This window comes from Branchiostoma lanceolatum, chromosome 9, assembly GCF_035083965.1.
Source record: "Branchiostoma lanceolatum isolate klBraLanc5 chromosome 9, klBraLanc5.hap2, whole genome shotgun sequence".
Lineage (NCBI taxonomy): Eukaryota > Metazoa > Chordata > Leptocardii > Amphioxiformes > Branchiostomatidae > Branchiostoma > Branchiostoma lanceolatum.
Genome location: NC_089730.1, coordinates 268,470 through 288,173, shown reverse-complemented (window position 1 = coordinate 288,173; position 19,704 = coordinate 268,470). Strand labels below are relative to the sequence as shown.

The 19,704-nt window shown below is 42.8% G+C and overlaps 1 protein-coding gene across 8 annotated transcripts in view; it reads right to left on the bottom strand.

The window, feature by feature from the left end:
- The window catches only part of LOC136442148 (E3 ubiquitin-protein ligase UBR4-like), a 151,894-nt gene that overhangs the window by 98,734 nt on the left and 33,456 nt on the right, over window positions 1-19,704 (bottom strand). For 5 of the 8 annotated variants that reach the window (XM_066438816.1, XM_066438812.1, XM_066438819.1 and 2 more), the window contains 21 exons: window positions 18,985-19,164; window positions 18,412-18,534; window positions 17,817-18,065; window positions 17,469-17,646; window positions 16,844-17,073; window positions 16,219-16,443; window positions 15,752-15,871; window positions 14,994-15,113; window positions 14,073-14,252; window positions 11,594-11,725; window positions 10,401-10,688; window positions 9,306-9,476; window positions 8,614-8,814; window positions 7,871-8,071; window positions 4,174-4,356; window positions 3,806-3,874; window positions 3,053-3,142; window positions 2,268-2,360; window positions 1,433-1,492; window positions 817-960; window positions 3-83 (listed from right to left, as the gene is read on the bottom strand). In XM_066438816.1, the coding sequence (XP_066294913.1) occupies window positions 3-83; window positions 817-960; window positions 1,433-1,492; window positions 2,268-2,360; window positions 3,053-3,142; window positions 3,806-3,874; window positions 4,174-4,356; window positions 7,871-8,071; window positions 8,614-8,814; window positions 9,306-9,476; window positions 10,401-10,688; window positions 11,594-11,725; window positions 14,073-14,252; window positions 14,994-15,113; window positions 15,752-15,871; window positions 16,219-16,443; window positions 16,844-17,073; window positions 17,469-17,646; window positions 17,817-18,065; window positions 18,412-18,534; window positions 18,985-19,164 (3,318 nt within the window). Of the gene's footprint in view, window positions 1-2; window positions 84-816; window positions 961-1,432; window positions 1,493-2,267; window positions 2,361-3,052; window positions 3,143-3,805; window positions 3,875-4,173; window positions 4,357-5,576; window positions 5,604-6,394; window positions 6,422-7,870; window positions 8,072-8,613; window positions 8,815-9,305; window positions 9,477-10,400; window positions 10,689-11,593; window positions 11,726-14,072; window positions 14,253-14,993; window positions 15,114-15,751; window positions 15,872-16,218; window positions 16,444-16,843; window positions 17,074-17,468; window positions 17,647-17,816; window positions 18,066-18,411; window positions 18,535-18,984; window positions 19,165-19,704 lie in introns of all 8 variants that reach the window. The other 3 variants (XM_066438815.1, XM_066438814.1, XM_066438818.1) reach the window with 3 other exon arrangements.

The window sequence follows — 19,704 nt, the reverse complement described above, 5'->3', positions numbered from 1 at the left end:
ACCTTGATATCAGGGTGTTTAGGTTCCAGCAGTGTAGTGATGTAGAATGGTCCGTGTACAGCACTGCTTGTCTGCTCCATAGCCTGGGGATTATGGACCAATGTGAACAATGTGTCATCTACTGTGGACTAGTTCACCAACCAGTTTAATATTGGTTCCAGCATACAATAAAAGTCATGTACAATGCAGTTCAGTTATTGCACATTCTTGCCCAAAATGGCTTAATGTAATATCCTGAATAACTAGAGGAAAATCATGACAGTTACTATACAACATCTAAATCTACAGTTTACATGCCTCTTTTATCAAAACATGTCTTGTGTAAAATGAATTCAGAGAGTTTTGTCATCTTTGGCTAAATATGTACATCTTGAGTCTCATGAAGATTTCACATGAACCACCAGTTATTGTAGTAGGCTGGAATTACACATTTAAACATGTATGAATAAAATATCACTTATGTCTATACAATGTAGCTCACAATCATGCTTAGTTTCATTTCTGAACCAACTATAATCATAATCTTCTCTAAGACTTTTACAATGTACATGTAATTGTAACTTAGTGAGTTAAGATCCACACAGTACATCATATTGACTACAAATCAAGACTTAGGAAAATGTGCAGAAAAAAAAGTTAAGGTATATTATTGGTTCCTGTGCCAAAAGCTGCATGCTATAAAATCTATTCCTGAGTTATGGCCCACGTTGAATGGTCCACTTGTGTACAGTGCTTACTGAAGGAAGAGATATTGTATGTGCTTGCTATCAGCTTTTTCTCATTTTTTACCTCACACATGACAATAAATAGCCCCACCTGAATATACACGTATCCAGCAGACGACATGAGGACTATGTAGTACATGTCTTCCACAAATATGAATGTGGCATCACGGATCTTTCCACTTGGCAACAGGAAGTAATATCCTGGGCTCAGCACATCTACTGCAAGGTTGTAGATCTGGCCATGGAGTGACAGTTACGTAGTTAGTGAACATGGACATGTGGGCTATTGTCTGTGTTTGGCAGGGTTATCAGAACTGACTATTGGTTGTGTGGTACAGACTGCTGATAAATTTCAAAGTTGCACAGTATTTACTGGGACATAATGCATGCATTTTGAATGCAGTTTTAACCTCTCAGAAAAATCCTATTTAACTGGAGATTCCCCTTTACCAATATTACCATGATCCCATGTAACCTCTCAGAAAAATCCTATTTAACTGGAGATTCCCCTTTACCAATATTACCATGATCCCATAAAACACACACTTTCAACAGACCAAGATCAGGCCACAAATCAAAAACATCAAAAGGCATGTACTTTCTTCAGTATTCCTATATACAGGATATGGTGATAAAGTGGGTAACTTCTTACACAAACACTAAAAAAGGACCTATAGAAGTCCAAAGGACAATGTACATGGTTGTACCTTGACGAAGTCTGCTGTGATGACGGCTATCTCAGTCTGAGAGCCTGGTAGCCAGATGGCCTGTATGGGGAAGAACATTAATGAAAAGAATATGCACTTGTTGCCTGATTAGTTTGGAATACTGAGTAACACTTTACATTTTCAGTGTTTTTAACTTTCTAGTCTTTGCAGTGACCTCTTACCAGGAACTTATCACACTGCAAACATTCTGTATGTATAATGTATTCCATTTTGTTACTGTAACAACTATCATACCGGTAATGGTTTCAATCAAAAATTGCTATTTTTGGGGCATTTTTGAAACACTCTTATACGAAAAGTATGACTTTTCCAGGCTTACTTGCAGCAAATTTCGACATTTTGTCTTTCTGAAATATGAAAAAAAACGTACTCTGATCTCCTGTGGCACAAACCCAGATTTTGGTATTGTCTAATTTGACACAAAGGAGCGTTGGGAGTGAAAATTCTGCATTTCAAGCAAATGATGGTCAGATTGTTTAGTAATTTACAACACTGTTTTGCTGAGTTCTGTTTAAAATTTGGTTTTAAAGGAAGTTCATTTCAGCTATTCCATTCATAACAGATCGACTCTATTGACTCCATCCTTGCCATGCCATTCATTTTTGGGAAAATCCCAATACATGTACAATGTCATTAATATATAAATAGTCTCTTGACTTTACTGAAATAACATAAATCTATGGACAACTAGTGTCATCCTATTGCAAAAATAAGCCATACTGAGTTCAGCAGAACATGGAGTTTTCCATATTGAGAGCTACATAATGTACATGTATGTGTACAGGACCCCTGACAGTACTACAGTAACACACACCTTGATGATGAAGTTCCCAGTCTCCAACTGTGGGTGCAAAACCAGGTGGTCTGACATTGCTCCTGAACTGCTGAAGGTCAATACATGGCAGTCCTGCACACAACATCAATACAACACTTCAAGGTCAACATACACTAGCAACTGGATTTGGGGTTAAACGGATGTTTTTGGGGTCCTTACTCCATTTTACCTGGACCCAAGGAGTGAAAAGTGGGTTAAAATGAGTGACTTATCCCTCTTTTTCACCCCCCATTTTGGGTGAGGACCCCCAAAACATTATTCTGTTAATCCCAAATCCAGTTGGTAGTGATATGGAGTCTACATGTAGATCCACACAATGTGCACAAATATTGTGGGATAGTCTACTGCTGCTTTGAGAGGGGCATTTTTTAAAATATCTATCGACACACATTTGGCTTCTGTGTCAAGCGAACAAATCAGTGAGTCCATATTGTGACAGTCGAAGATGAGAGAGGGGCCTCTGTACATGTACATGTAGGTCATCTTGATCTTAGATATATTTTGGACAATCATTTGACAACACCCCACAATGTAAAGTGGAATGTGGAATAGTCCATTTGAGGGAATTACTAAATGTAGTATCAGGGCACATCAATTAAGCTACAATTGTGAATGAAAATTTCAAGATGGTCCATGGAAATGATGCCTTATAGTTTTCTAAATTTAATTTTAAGTTGTAAACCGGAAAAGTAGCAAAATCAATCCCTACATTTCTACAGTATGGAATCCATTAAGAAGGACTGAGCAATGGGAATGAGCCCTACCTTCAGCCCACACACGGCCAGGAAATCTTCATTGCACTGGTTGCCTGTTATGGAAATGACTGTAAATGGCATAGGAGCAGACGACAGCCTCTGAAAAATACAGAACAGGAATGAGAGATTTGGACTAATTCACTGCTGACAATACTGTGGAGTGTGGTGAATGACTTTTTCAGCCTAAGTGTTAACAATGTACATACGATTGTATACTGGTTGAAAACAGTCAAATACAAGAATGTATATCTTTGAGGTATCAAAGCACGGAATGATAGAAAAGAACCTCCAAGGTCCCCAAAAGATACATACTCCTGAAGGGCTACTCAGGACATACTGATTTGTTTACATGGATGACATCCTCTAGGCACCGTAAAACTGATGCGTGTGGAAAAAAAAAGTTGGGCAAAAAAATGCTTTCATTGGGAAATCAAAGTGGTGAGAAAGATTGAACAAAATCAATGACTAAAGACTAAGAACTTAGTATACCAAACAATATATTCTGTGTCTTTGTTCTGGTACATGTTCTTTGACCTCGGTCATCCGTATCCTTTTTTTGGATGTTGTTTTCTTCAATTTACAGCATCATTTTGCAGTTTCTTTGTATGATTAATTGTATGCTTGCAAACTTGTTTTGGGAAACGGATGAAAATTGATGCCCGTGCAGATGTCATCCATAATATAACCAAGTCAGTATGGCCTAAGAGCCCTTCAGTTTCCATACACCATGGTCACAAGCCTGACAAGCCATGTCCATGTTACCGTAAGAGTGAGTTTCCTCTTGCTGGAATCAGCCTGCTTCAGAAGGGCAGACAGCTGCAGTAGTGTGATCTACGGTAGAACAACAACTCTGTCATGTCTACAACCTTTTATCTGGGACGCACACAATGCCATGTAGTCAAATTCAACTCCACTAGTGTACAAAATCTACTTTAAGTTTCTTTCTTTCAAAATCTTTATTCATTCATTATTACATAACCTTTCTTGTGACATAAATACAAGTCATGTACATTCATTTGGTATTTCTAAATGTATTTTCAATTTTTTGGGAAGACCAGAAATCCTGCCTCTCTGTTGGAAGTCTAAACACATTACAATGCTGTATGTTACATAATGTATATGTCAGGTACCTTTCCCTTCTCATGACTGACTGCGAGATGCTGGCGTCTGCCCTGAGAGGAGGTGAGACAGCACATGGCCACACGGCGCAGCATCTGTGCACTGATGAGCTGCCGGATGGTCTGGCCCTGGTCTCCATTGTAGTTCATCCTCACATTCTCAAACGCTCCTTCTTGGGACCCCAGGGTTGGGACCTGCTTGTCACAGAAATACAGATGAACGAGATTTATCAGTGTGCAATGTGATACTCAATCATAACATATATGTTTAGTACATGTACATGTACAAAGGCTGACTTGGAAACATATACCCATCCCAGCTATTGGCTTCATTTTGAAATCATTTTTCTCCTCAGTGAGAGTAAAAGCATAACTGTACAATCATGTACTGTGCAGTAAATGTCCAGTAACAATACTTATAGAACTGTGATAGGCAATAAAGAGTAGAATCATCACACTTCCCATTTGCTCAAGATGAGATCAAATTCAAGACATATGCAAATCTTCTAAGTCCAAATAAATTCTTGCTTTATACAAACATTTAAAAAAATGTCTTGCCATAATGAAAAATACATGCACCTTTATACAGAACATTGTAATAGAGTAGTTAGTAGAATTATAGTGGTAATCATTATCATAAATTATGCATAGAAGTACATTGTAGTAGGCTGTCTTTTACTAGGATTTTAGTATGTGGTGAATACTGACCGACAGAGGCCATATAATATATACTGACTTAATTCCACATCAGTTTGATCCCTGTAATTCTAAGGTGCTTTCTTTTAGTCACCCCCGGTTATATTTTCAGCAGTGTTTGTGTGTTTGTCACAAGGAGGAGTCAATAGCAACTAGTCTTTCTTCTGTTCTGATACATTCTGATCGTCTGATACATACTATCCTGAATAAAAGTCCCGCTTCAACACAGCTGCTGATGAAGACATTCTCAATGAAATTCACCTAAGATTGGTCATTCCTAATGTGCTTGAGCTGTTTGAGTGTATGTACCATTAGCTAGTCTGTGGTCTCCACCACCTCAAGCTGTGTGGGGAGCTGGTTCAGGTTTGTGTGTTCTGATTCGTGTACGTACCATTAGCTGGTCGGTGGTCTCCACCACCTTGGCCTGTGTGTGGAGCTGGTTCAAGTTTGTGTGTTCTGACTCGTGTACGTACCATTAGCTGGTCGGTGGTCTCCACCACCTTGGCCTGTGTGTGGAGCTGGTTCAGGTTTGTGTGTTCTGACTCGTGTACGTACCATTAGCTGGTCGGTGGTCTCCACCACCTTGGCCTGTGTGTGGAGCTGGTTCAAGTTTGTGTGTTCTGATCCGTGTACGTACCATTAACTGGTCTGTGGTCTCCACCACCTCAAGCTGTGTGGGGAGCTGGTTCAGGTTTGTGTGTTCTGACTCGTGTACGTACCATTAACTGGTCTGTGGTCTCCACCACCTTGGCCTGTGTGTGGAGCTGGTTCAAGTTTGTGTGTTCTGATCCGTGTACGTACGATTAACTGGTCGGTGGTCTCCACCACCTTGGGCTGTGTGTGGAGATGGTTCAGGTTTGTGTGTTCTGACTCGTGTACGTACCATTAGCTGGTCGGTGGTCTCCACCACCTTGGCCTGTGTGTGGAGCTGGTTCAGGTTTGTGTGTTCTGACTCGTGTACGTACCATTAGCTGGTCGGTGGTCTCCACCACCTTGGCCTGTGTGTGGAGCTGGTTCAAGTTTGTGTGTTCTGATCCGTGTACGTACCATTAACTGGTCGGTGGTCTCCACCACCTTGGCCTGTGTGTGGAGCTGGTTCAGGTTTGTGTGTTCTGACCCGTGTACGTACCATTAACTGGTCTGTGGTCTCCACCACCTTGGCCTGTGTGTGGAGCTGGTTCAAGTTTGTGTGTTCTGACCCGTGTACGTACCATTAACTGGTCTGTGGTCTCCACCACCTTGGCCTGTGTGTGGAGCTGGTTCAAGTTTGTGTGTTCTGATCCGTGTACGTACCATTAACTGGTCTGTGGTCTCCACCACCTCAAGCTGTGTGGGGAGCTGGTTCAGGTTTGTGTGTTCTGACTCGTGTACGTACCATTAACTGGTCTGTGGTCTCCACCACCTTGGCCTGTGTGTGGAGCTGGTTCAGGTTTGTGTGTTCTGACTCGTGTACGTACCATTAACTGGTCTGTGGTCTCCACCACCTTGGCCTGTGTGTGGAGCTGGTTCAGGTTTGTGTTCTGACTCGTGTACGTACCATTAACTGGTCTGTGGTCTCCACCACCTTGGGCTGTGTGTGGAGATGGTTCAGGTTTGTGTGTTCTGACTCGTGTACGTACCATTAGCTGGTCGGTGGTCTCCACCACCTTGGCCTGTGTGTGGAGCTGGTTCAGGTTTGTGTGTTCTGACTCGTGTACGTACCATTAGCTGGTCGGTGGTCTCCACCACCTTGGCCTGTGTGTGGAGCTGGTTCAAGTTTGTGTGTTCTGATCCGCGTACGTACCATTAACTGGTCGGTGGTCTCCACCACCTTGGCCTGTGTGTGGAGCTGGTTCAGGTTTGTGTGTTCTGACTCGTGTACGTACCATTAGCTGGTCGGTGGTCTCCACCACCTTGGCCTGTGTGTGGAGCTGGTTCAAGTTTGTGTGTTCTGATCCGTGTACGTACCATTAACTGGTCGGTGGTCTCCACCACCTCAAGCTGTGTGGGGAGCTGGTTCAGGTTTGTGTGTTCTGACTCGTGTACGTACCATTAACTGGTCTGTGGTCTCCACCACCTTGGCCTGTGTGTGGAGCTGGTTCAGGTTTGTGTGTTCTGACACGTGTACGTACCATTAACTGGTCTGTGGTCTCCACCACCTTGGCCTGTGTGTGGAGCTGGTTCAGGTTTGTGTGTTCTGACACGTGTACGTACCATTAACTGGTCTGTGGTCTCCACCACCTTGGCCTGTGTGTGGAGCTGGTTCAGGTTTGTGTGTTCCGACTCGTGTACGTACCATTAACTGGTCGGTGGTCTTCACCACCTTGGCCTGTGTGTGGAGCTGGTTCAGGTTTGTGTGTTCTGACTCGTGTACGTACCATTAACTGGTCTGTGGTCTCCACCACCTTGGCCTGTGTGTGGAGCTGGTTCAGGTTTGTGTGTTCCGACTCGTGTACGTACCATTAACTGGTCGGTGGTCTTCACCACCTTGGCCTGTGTGTGGAGCTGGTTCAGGTTTGTGTGTTCTGACACGTGTACGTACCATTAACTGGTCGGTGATCTTCACCACCTTGGCCTGTGTGTGGAGCTGGTTCAGGTTTGTGTGTTCTGACACGTGTACGTACCATTAACTGGTCGGTGGTCTCCACCACCTTGGCCTGTGTGTGGAGCTGGTTCAAGTTTGTGTGTTCTGACTCGTGTACGTACCATTAACTGGTCGGTGGTCTTCACCACCTTGGCCTGTGTGTGGAGCTGGTTCAAGTTTGTGTGTTCTGACTCGTGTACGTACCATTAACTGGTCGGTGGTCTTCACCACCTTGGCCTGTGTGTGGAGCTGGTTCAGGTTTGTGTGTTCTGACACGTGTACGTACCATTAACTGGTCTGTGGTCTCCACCACCTTGGCCTGTGTGTGGAGCTGGTTCAAGTTTGTGTGTTCTGACCCGTGTACGTACCATTAACTGGTCTGTGGTCTCCACCACCTTGGCCTGTGTGTGGAGCTGGTTCAGGTTTGTGTGTTCTGACTCGTGTACGTACCATTAGCTGGTCGGTGGTCTCCACCACCTTGGCCTGTGTGTGGAGCTGGTTCAGGGCGTGTTCCACACGTGTGGAGCTGCCCATGGACAGGGACTCCTGGGCAGGTTTAGTGGGCGGTGTGAGGAGGGAGGTCAGCAGCTGTAGAACTGTGTCTGCTGTTCCTAAAGACTCCATCTCCTTCAGCAGGGCTGGGGTGAAGCACTGCACAGGGACAAGGGAGCGGACATTGTGTCATCTCATCAGAAAAGCAATGTCTCAACAATGTCAAAGTACAGTCATGTACGGACACTATAAACTCTATCTGTATCAGATTCTGTATCTACATGTATATACTATAGCCGGTGTAAATGCCCTTCTGCAATGTTGTTAATACCGTTCAGGGCTTAAGATAATCAACTGTAATTTGCAATGATACAAATTACTTAGAGTAAGACTAGTATGATTACAGGCAAACATTGGAAACATTAAATTTTGCATGAAAAAATCTCAAACTCTGAATTGATGTTATACATGTGTGTATGAGCCAATTTATGAAGTTTCATCACAATGCTTTAACACAAAAAGTTCAGAGTCTTGATTTCAGTATCCATAAATATTTCAATAATTGCATTGTATCAATGAGTACATTGCTTCAACAAAAAATGCTGAAAATTCCATAGATCATATGTTTGATTTTTTTAGATGATTTCTATCATTTCTCAAATATTGTCCTAGTAAATCCAACAATCCCATGACATCTGCACCTCCAGGTGTCTGCAGAAGTGGATTTTCCTGGTCGTCGGCAGGTCCTTGCTGCGCTCTGGTCCGTCAGTAGACGCCTTGTCTTCTGGAGCGGGTGGACTGGAGAGATGGGAGTCGTACAGCAGGTCGCCAGGTTTGTCCTTACAGGAGAGCACATTTCCACTCGGGCTGGCGCTGCTTACTGCCATTCTCTTCACCAGGGCCTGTGGACATGTACAGGGGAACATACATATAGTATCCTATCCTTTCATATCAAGACTTACATGTTAGGGGTAGGACCGCAAATCTAAAATGTATCAGTAATTAATGATTATCTAGCAGGTGTTTTCTTACATACATGCTGTACATACATGTACATGTGACTGATTCTTGGTGTACAGCACCATTACAAATGATGACAATGAACTTGATGAAACAATGCACAATGTATGACAACTGTTCTTTCACAGCAATTCTAAAGCCAAACATGTCATTCAGAGCTTGAATACTCATGGGGCGAGCTATTTTCCTGTTGTGTGATGGCTGCATAAGAGACCAGCAGAGGTAAACTTACAAGCTGTCTTGTTTGATCCTTTACATCTATTGAGTTCTCCATATTACCACGGCACTGAAAAGATAGATCCGCCCTACTTCAAGAGAACAGAAGTAGATGAATGTACACTGTAATATTTGAGTACAACATACAACAGCTTACCTGACAACTGCCGTCTTCCTTGGCGCCACAGTCACAGAAGAAGGACCCGTACTTGGCATAGGTGACATCATGGTCTCGGTGGCACACCTTGGCACAGATGGTACAGACTCCCACACCGTCGTTCATCTTGCACGTGTGACAGTGGTACCAGTGCTGGTTCATAAACTCTTTCTGAGGGACACATAGAAACCCAGATGTGCAGAGTTTAGGTGTGACAGGTCGTTTTGTGTAACCAGCTGCTGATGCTGCTGTGTCATGCACCTGTGAAACTGGTGTGTTATGCTGAAGAGTGGTTATACCTAACCTATACAATACAGGTACATTGTACATCTTGGTTCTTTAAAAATACAATCACAAACTCAGTTAACATGTAGCTCGACTTTAACAACCACCAATCAAATCCAGAGAAACCAGTTCAAATCCTGAGAGTGAAACAAAATCTATTAATGTATCCGATTTGTTATTTTGGGAAAGTTTTCTGCTTTCTGTAGCATTATATTTACTTACTTTAAACAATATCCATGTATATTATGCAGGTACACAAAATTCTATGTAGTTGAAAGGTTATAAAAAATAGCTGTACAGAACATTACAAAAACATGTGAAACTGTAACAGTTGTACATTTCTTTTTTCCTCATCTTATCAGTTCAAAAGTTAGAGTCTATCATTTGTTACATTGAATTCATCAATTTTACAGACTCAAACAACTCAATAGTAATTGCTGAATCTGTTGTAAAATATCCATAAGTAGGGCCAATGACAGATGCAATCTACTTCCATTGGTGTATCATTGTGATTAGTGCCAGTCTGAGGGGGTACATTACCTGTGTAACAGTGAAGGTGCAGAGTTTGTTACACAGTATATTGTGTGATTAGTGAGGGGTACATTACCTGTGTAACAGTGAAGGTGCAGAGTTTGTTACACAGTATATTGTGTGATTAGTGAGGGGGTACATTACCTGTGTAACAGTGAAGGTGCAGAGTTTGTTACACAGTATATTGTGTGATTAGTGAGGGGGTACATTACCTGTGTAACAGTGAAGGTGCAGAGTTTGTTACACAGTATATTGTGTGATTAGTGAGGGGTACATTACCTGTGTAACAGTGAAGGTGCAGAGTTTGTTACACAGCGAGTCCTCATCAGAGTCCTCTGCATCCTCCTCCTCCTCCTCCTGGACCAGGTCGTCGGCCCAGTCCGTCTCCTCCACCACACTCCCTTCTCTCTCACACAGCGGAGAGGTGGAGCGGCCGCCGCCTGTGGCTTGTTTCAGAGCTATGAGTACATCAGCCACGTACATGAGCAGGTAACACAGGGACTCTCCCGCCGGGTCCTGTCTGCCTGTCTCCACTGTCACACCTACATCCTCTACAGCAACAGCCTGCTGGGGGGGGAGAAAGAACAGATCAAAATGTAAAATGTAAATCTTTTTAGTTCTTTTTTTCATATTTTCCTCTTTTTTGGGCATATTTATTATGTGTCTGCCTCAAGCCAACTGTTCTTGGTGAAAATTATGTCATTAAACAGTGGTCCTTCTTTTGAGGAGTCACATCACCTATAATCACCTAATGAACAGTAAAAGTCCATTCCAGTGTGAGTGGATTAAAAACATTCTGGTGCAAAGGTAGTAGGAAAAGTTTGCGAGCGTTCGTAACCCCAGCTTCTCCAGGCCTATTGTCAGTTAGTCCTCACTCTTAGTGAGTCCAGCTTGTCTCATTAATGGTGCTTCAGACTTAGGGAGATGAGATGCTGTTCCAGTCCTATTCATGTAAGCCGTAACCTGGAAGTGCCTTTCAGGCCTTGTTATGTGGTACAATTGACAAAGAAAAAAAGTGCTATTACTAAGCTTCCATACAGTTGTGAGTTAACTGATCTTTTAGTATATTTGTATGCGTGGCACCAAAATTTGTATTCAAAAACACCGTGACACTGGGGAGCTATAGTGCTGTTAACGAAGGTTCAAGCAAAAGCAACAAACAAACAAACAAAAAAACACCTCAGTTAATTGGTCTTACAGCCATGCAAATGCAAATATTGAGAGCTGAATGATTTTCAAAAATTTCATTTCAAAATACTGTGCACATTAATGTTGCTAAGTTTTGACATATCCCAACCAGCAAAAGGATGAAAAACTGGATTCAAGTTATTGTAAAGTACTTTAAGCAAATCGTCCCTCTCTGGTCGATCTTGTGCAGATTAGTTAAGATATAGATTGGAGGGAGACTGAGACAAAAAGATGAATGTAATTCCAAACCACATACTGCAAGTGTCCTGCATTCTGAGTCTCACCTGTTGAAAGGTACAGATCCAGTCAATGGCTGCCTGGAACAGTTTGACATGCCCAGTTCCAGATCCAGCACCTGCCAGGGTTGCCATGACGATGAGGAGGTCTGTGAACCCTGTACCTCCATCCTTAAGCATCTGGGAACAGGTGTGGTTGTTGTTATCAATGCTGAGTGGTTGGTTTACACAATCCACAGCGTAAAAGCAATTGATCATGGATTGTTGACTTCCATGGCCACGCAATCGACCACTTTAGGATATCAGTTTCAATGCAATTCATAACTGTTAATGGTGAATGTTATGAATTCCATAGTGACACACTCAAATAATTTCCAGTCATACAGCCAGGGATTTTGTACTTACAAGTCACATGTAAACCCAGGTTCCATGACTGCAGACGTTGTAGTACAATGTAAGTTACCACAATACAGACGAGAAATGATGACAATATACGGCCGCAGACTTTATGATGTTGCGGTCCTAAAACTGACTAAGTCACAAAGTCCAAAGTGACTGTCATGGAATTCAGCTTCATCATCGGTGAAGATAATGAATGTTGTGAGTTGAGTGTTCCCACCCGTGTGCCCATGGGTAGTAAGGCCATGAGAAGATAATGAATGTTGTGAGTTGAGTGCGCCCATGGGTAGTAAGGCCATGAGAAGATAATGAATGTTGTGAGTTGAGTGTTCCCACCTGTGTGCCCATGGGTAGTAAGGCCATGAGAAGATAATGAATGTTGTGAGTTGAGTGTTCCCACCTGTGTGCCCATGGGTAGTAAGGCCATGAGAAGATAATGAATGTTGTGAGTTGAGTGTGCCCACATATGTGCCCATGGGTAGTAAGGCCATGAGAAGATAATGAATGTTATGAGTTGAGTGTGCCCACATATGTGCCCATGGGTAGTAAGGCCATGAGAAGATAATGAATGTTATGAGTTGAGTGTGCCCACATATGTGCCCATGGGTAGTAAGGCCATGAGAAGATAATGAATGTTGTGAGTTGAGTGTTCCCACCTGTGTGCCCATGGGTAGTAAGGCCATGAGAAGATAATGAATGTTGTGAGTTGAGTGTTCCCACATATGTGCCCATGGGTGGTAAGGCCATGAGAAGATAATGAATGTTGTGAGTTGAGTGTTCCCACATATGTGCCCATGGGTAGTAAGGCCATGAGAAGATAATGAATGTTGTGAGTTGAGTGTTCCCACCTGTGTGCCCATGGGTAGTAAGGCCATGAGAAGATAATGAATGTTGTGAGTTGAGTGTTCCCACCTGTGTGCCCATGGGTAGTAAGGCCATGAGAAGATAATGAATGTTGTGAGTTGAGTGTGCCCACATATGTGCCCATGGGTAGTAAGGCCATGAGAAGATAATGAATGTTATGAGTTGAGTGTGCCCACATATGTGCCCATGGGTAGTAAGGCCATGAGAAGATAATGAATGTTATGAGTTGAGTGTGCCCACATATGTGCCCATGGGTAGTAAGGCCATGAGAAGATAATGAATGTTGTGAGTTGAGTGTTCCCACCTGTGTGCCCATGGGTAGTAAGGCCATGAGAAGATAATGAATGTTGTGAGTTGAGTGTTCCCACCTGTGTGCCCATGGGTAGTAAGGCCATGAGAAGATAATGAATGTTGTGAGTTGAGTGTGCCCACATATGTGCCCATGGGTAGTAAGGCCATGAGAAGATAATGAATGTTATGAGTTGAGTGTGCCCACATATGTGCCCATGGGTAGTAAGGCCATGAGAAGATAATGAATGTTATGAGTTGAGTGTGCCCACATATGTGCCCATGGGTAGTAAGGCCATGAGAAGATAATGAATGTTGTGAGTTGAGTGTGCCCACATGTGTGCCCATGGGTGGTAAGGCCATGAGAAGATAATGAATGTTGTGAGTTGAGTGTGCCCACATATGTGCCCATGGGTAGTAAGGCCATGAGAAGATAATGAATGTTATGAGTTGAGTGTGCCCACATATGTGCCCATGGGTAGTAAGGCCATGAGAAGATAATGAATGTTATGAGTTGAGTGTGCCCACATATGTGCCCATGGGTAGTAAGGCCATGAGAAGATAATGAATGTTGTGAGTTGAGTGTGCCCACATGTGTGCCCATGGGTGGTAAGGCCATGAGAAGATAATGAATGTTGTGAGTTGAGTGTGCCCACATATGTGCCCATGGGTAGTAAGGCCATGAGAAGATAATGAATGTTGTGAGTTGAGTGTGCCCACATGTGTGCCCATGGGTGGTAAGGCCATGAGAAGATAATGAATGTTGTGAGTTGAGTGTGCCCACATGTGTGCCCATGGGTGGTAAGGCCATGAGAAGATAATGAATGTTGTGAGTTGAGTGTTCCCACCTGTGTGCCCATGGGTAGTAAGGCCATGAGAAGATAATGAATGTTGTGAGTTGAGTGTTCCCACCTGTGTGCCCATGGGTAGTAAGGCCATGAGAAGATAATGAATGTTGTGAGTTTAGTGTTCCCACCTGTGTGCCCATGGGTAGTAAGGCCATGAGAAGAGTCTGTCCCACATCTTCTCCCAGGTTAAAGGTGTCCTTCACCAGGTGAGAGGTCAGCGTCTGCAGCAGGAACCTGTTCTCTGACAGGCAGCTGTCTTTATCATCACTCTCACTCTTACTGCCTGTAATCATGCACGTCAGCCAGTCCTGGAGGGTGACACAGTGCATTTGTGCTTACAGTGGCAGACACTGTTCCATTCCATCAAATGTGTACTATTGATCGAGGGGTACAATCCCTTTTGGACATTACACATCTACTTAACAGATATGCATCTGTGACTGGTTATATTATATCAAATCTACAGCACAGGTCTAAAAACAATTCCCTTCCCACAAGATTTAAACAGTCAAGTTCACTCCTTCAAAAGGTGTTAAAAACACCTTGTAAAATATGTTTCAAGTCTTAGACAAGTTTACATCTTGTGCAGAAGTCATCTATCATACATATAAAATGTGTTTAAAATCTGTGCAAAACTCATGCAGTAATTACTAATTGTAATCACAATGCATCGGGCTCAGTGAAGATGACAAGTCATTGTCTTGTTGGTAAATGCATTTCACTCAAGTCAGGTCAAATTTACCTGCAGGTTTGTTGGCAAAAGTAATTATTCTGCAAATTTTTGTGTGCTTTATCAAATCATGTCCATATTTCTATGATTATTTTCATGACATATATATATATACAAAATGTATATACATTGTATGTATGATACATATAATCTGTATACACCGCCGTAGCCAGTGCAACCAAAGTTCTTAATCTTTCTGAATATACTTTAAAATTAAACAATCAATTACAAGGCTGTGTAACACCTTTTTCATATCTTACGTCGTCTGAATGCCAATCTTAGTTTCTCTGTGATGATACCGTAGTGGATGTTAGTTTACCTGGAGTTCTGTGGAGTTGACATCCTTGATAGAAGAGAAAGACTGGCAGAGACTGTGCAGGTTCTTATCATCAGGGTTCTTCTCAGCCAAGATGAACAGCTTGTTGAAGAACTTCAGAACCTGTCATTGGACAACACTGGACTATCAAAGGGCCAATCATCACGTACACACACAATGTACCTTTCCAGGAGTACAGCTGAGGTTTCCCGTTAAACCAGCACAAACAAATAGGTATTGCCTTACATTTTGTACATCACAGTGGTCGATTACAAAAAATTATGCTATTTTCTTTGTCAACTGCTCTGCTACATATTTTTCTTCCAACTGGGCAATACATCATTAGAGCTAGCCAGAGGTATGGGAATATGTAGGTGACATATTTGCTTTGTTGGCTTCTCAAAAAAAAAATTGTTTGCCACTGACAGTACTTGGTCCAAATCACCTACTGTGTTCACTGTGACATCATTACCTGGCAACAGCAACCATGATCTGGGGGTACATTGTACAGGTATAATACCATCGGAAGGGTGTATGTTAGGTGCAAACATCTATGTTCATTGAGTAATACTACAATACTGTTGGATATAATCAGGAAATGGATTTTGGTGTCAGTGGCATTTAAAAAATCCCTTTGAAGTAATCCACGAAAATAAATACTATTTTCTCACTTATGATACAATTTGGTTTTCTTGTATACAGAGTTGGACTTAGAATCCCCCAGCCCACGTGAAGCTGGATTCTGAGGTAGTCAGTCCCACCTTGTTGGTGAAGGCAGCTGACAGTTTGTGACTGGCTGACAGAAGCAGGGACACCAGCTGGCCTCCCTGGTCATCACAGAAAAACTTCTTCATGGCCAGACATCCAGGACTCTTCTCCAGCTGAACAATACAGAAAACATTACAACTCAGTCATCTCAACTACAAATCATCTCAAATCATACATAATATTAACATTTTCACATCCAATCATGGATAAGCAACTTCAGCTACTGTTGCAGTTGTGTGATGTGACTTACAGTAAATATGCACAATCATATATAGTGTTATAAAGATCATGTAAAGTCAAGATGCATAAAAGTGCATTGTGTTTTGTTTCTTCTAATCAGGACACAATTCTAGATCTATCATGTTTTTGAATGTTATAACTTACTTTAATGCCTCTTACAAATACTATTTTTCGTTTGAGTTTTATAAATGGTCCTGTTAGTGGTTGTGAGCCATTTTACCTGTACATCCATGAACTTGATGCAGTCGTGCAGGATGGTCTCGTCCAGACCACTGCGACTGGTCATCAGCATGACCGTGATCTTGTAGGCTGTGGCCACCAGCTGATAGTGAAGTCTGCTGGTGAAGTCTTCTCCGTCCAAGGGACCCAGCACACGTTCCAGGGTCACTATCAGATAGTCTGTCAGATTCTCACTGGTTCCATCCAGAAGCAGCGGTTGGAGAACCTGAAGGTGATACAAGTAACAAATAAGTCATCTGAAAGATTTCAAACCATACTTAGGTATTAGTAGACATCCCTCCTAAAGTTTACAAAGCCTTTCATTATAACTGTGACAGTACAGAAGTAAACCCAAATGACTAGCATGCACAAAGTTATCATATAATCATAATATGACAAGAGGCAGTTATGAAGTAACCTTTTTTTAAGTTAGAGATCCTTCCAAGGGCCCTTGATGTGGTAAATGTGTGAACAGCTACTTTTCATTTGCCTCATTTCCCTGGAATTTTTTTATCGTACTAGTACTAGGTCTTACTTAAATACTAAAGGAAAACTTCTATTCCTAGACCTGAAAGACTGTTTCCAGTCAATATTACTGAGCCTTCAGCTGGTGTTTAATTGAGTACCTGTATGAGATGTTGAGAGTTGAGTGCATCTGGACACCACACAATCAGGTCTCCACAGAAGTGCACCAGACTCATCAACACATGTTTGACTGATGACATCAGGGAGAAGGTCACCTGACTGGACAGCCCAGTCACATGTGCCTTCACAACCAGCTCTGTGTAGCTCTCACATGGGATCGGATCATTGGCAAAGGTATTCCTCCATGCTCCAGTGCTAGGATATTCATTTCCTAAGAGCCAACAACAAATGAACAGTTTGAAAAAGTTAGAAAACTCACAAAACTTAACTTTAGTCCTCTACACAATCATGCAAGTGCATGTATCTCCATTCTCGCTTTCAATTGTACAGTTGATATATCATATTGATATGACCGATCAAAATGAAGCTTCTGAAATCTTATTGATAGATTAAAATGTATTTATCACCCCATGATTAATAATCATAATGTACAACCGCCTCTGGTAGAAGATGAAGTCTCAGCCTTTAGATAACATGAGACGCAGTTACAGCACCTGACAGGTGCATGGTACAGGAACCAGGTTTAAAACCTTCATGATTAAACTGCAGTAACTGTTATAAACGACAAATGTCTAGTTAATACAGCATGACTTGTATTGCTGGCACCTGATGTGTTGTTCCAGTTGTCAACGGCTTTGCGAATTCCAGGTGGCAGACTGGCCATGAGAGCCAGGCCGAGAGACGAGACTTTAGACAGCCGGGTACACCCCACTCCCAGGATAGCTTGGTAGGCAACAAAAGCATCTGGAGTCCTGCTGTCCTTAGAGTCTGCACCACTTGTCTCCTGTATGGTAACAAACAAGCAATACTTTTTTTTTGTAGCTTGATTTGAGCTGGACCATAAGAGTTGATCCTTTAGAAAAGTTTCAGGAAACAGGAATCAGTTGAGTCAGCAAATATGATCAGTGTGGTATTTACATTCATTACTCTGCTACGTGACATAACGGCTCCCACCTCATACAGGATGCAGCATTTTGCCAGCCCAGCGTAGATTTCCACCAGCTGGAAAGTCGCCGGCAGCAGGTTCCGGGCGATGTCCATGGCTTTGTGAGGGTCGGTATCAACCATGGACTGGAAGAAGCATTGATCAAGGGCCACTTGCAAACTGCCAATCACCGAGTCCAACACATATGCTGCCCGGAATGTGGACAGGTGCTGTCTGCACACCAAGTCTTCTCCAGGCACGATACTCAGCTCCGAGATCTAGGATGGGATGGAACAGAGGGTGGTTAATGATAGTTGTGACTTAACATTTGATATCATTACAACAATAAATACAATTGTGTATATTATAGATACTTATGATTATTGATAAACTGTAAATGACACCTTCTGAACTGTCAACTGTTGGATACATGAATAATCTAAACTTGATTAACTGTAACTGTAATTAATTTCACGTTTTGTAATACTACATGACTGTATAATAATTGTATTGTAAAGTCATTGCAAAATTAACGATACATTAGTTGCCTGCAAGGCTTTTGCATATATCATGATGCAATTGTACATGTATAACATACACAGTCATCTATTACTATTGAGTTACCTGTCTAGCCATACATTCTTCTGCCAGCTTGATGGCAGTTTTGACAGCCTGACTGTGGCGACTGCAGGCAGTCAGCAGGGACTCTGCTTCTGAGGAGGCCAGGGCCTGCCAGCACAGCCAGTCCTGGGGACACAACAGTACACATTCATGTTTTGGTCAATTTTGTTTTATTCCAAAGTTGTATAAAAGTTCAGCCACAGCTACCCAACTAGCCGAAGGGGTGACCTGTACAGTCATGTATTGATACTTTTATTAAGCCTATACAAAAATTTTGCACATACAACAACATGTGTGTGTGTATGTGTATGTGTGTGTGCCGCGTGTATGTGTGACTGTGTACTTGTGTGTGTGTGTGTGTGCAAGTGTTTTGGCAGGGCGGTGCATGTGCATGCGTAAGCTTGAGTTTGTGTGTGTGTGTACGCAAATGAGCGCGTGTGTGCGTGGGAAGGGGAGTGCATGTGTGTGTGTGAGTATGCATGTGTTTGTGTGTCCACAAGCAGATTGCTGCTAATCTCAATGGATGAAGTCATTCCTCTGAAATGTACAGTAGGCTGTTTGACATGTTGGACTTGCCATGACCCAGCCTGTGTAGATGCTGGAGGGAAGCCTTGCAAGCCACCGTAGAGCATGGAGTGTGGAGAAGTCATCTACATCGTCATCATCCTGTAACTGTTTCAGGAAGGACACTGACGGCGGCAAGCTGCCCAGAACACGCCACACCAACTGCCAGTTGTACTGGACACAGCAAACCACCTGCAACACAGACATGGAGTCAGTCACAGTCTACAACACAGACATGGAGTCACCCACAGTCTACAACACAGACATAGAGTCACCCACAGTCTACAACACAGACATGGAATCACCCACAGTCTACAACACAGACATGGAGTCACCCACAGTCTACAACACAGACATGGAGTCACCCACAGTCTACAACACAGACATGGAGTCAGTCACAGTACATGGAGTCATCCACAGTCTACAACACAGACATGGAGTCAGTCACAGTCTACAACACAGACATGGAGTCACCCACAGTCTACAACACAGACATGGAGTCACCCACAGTCTACAACACAGACATGGAGTCAGTCACAGTACATGGAGTCATCCACAGTCTACAACACAGACATGGAGTCAGTCACAGTCTACAACACAGACATGGAGTCACCCACAGTCTACAACACAGACATGGAGTCACCCACAGTCTACAACACAGACATAGAGTCACCCACAGTCTACAACACAGACATGGAGTCAGTCACAGTCTACAACACAGACATGGAGTCA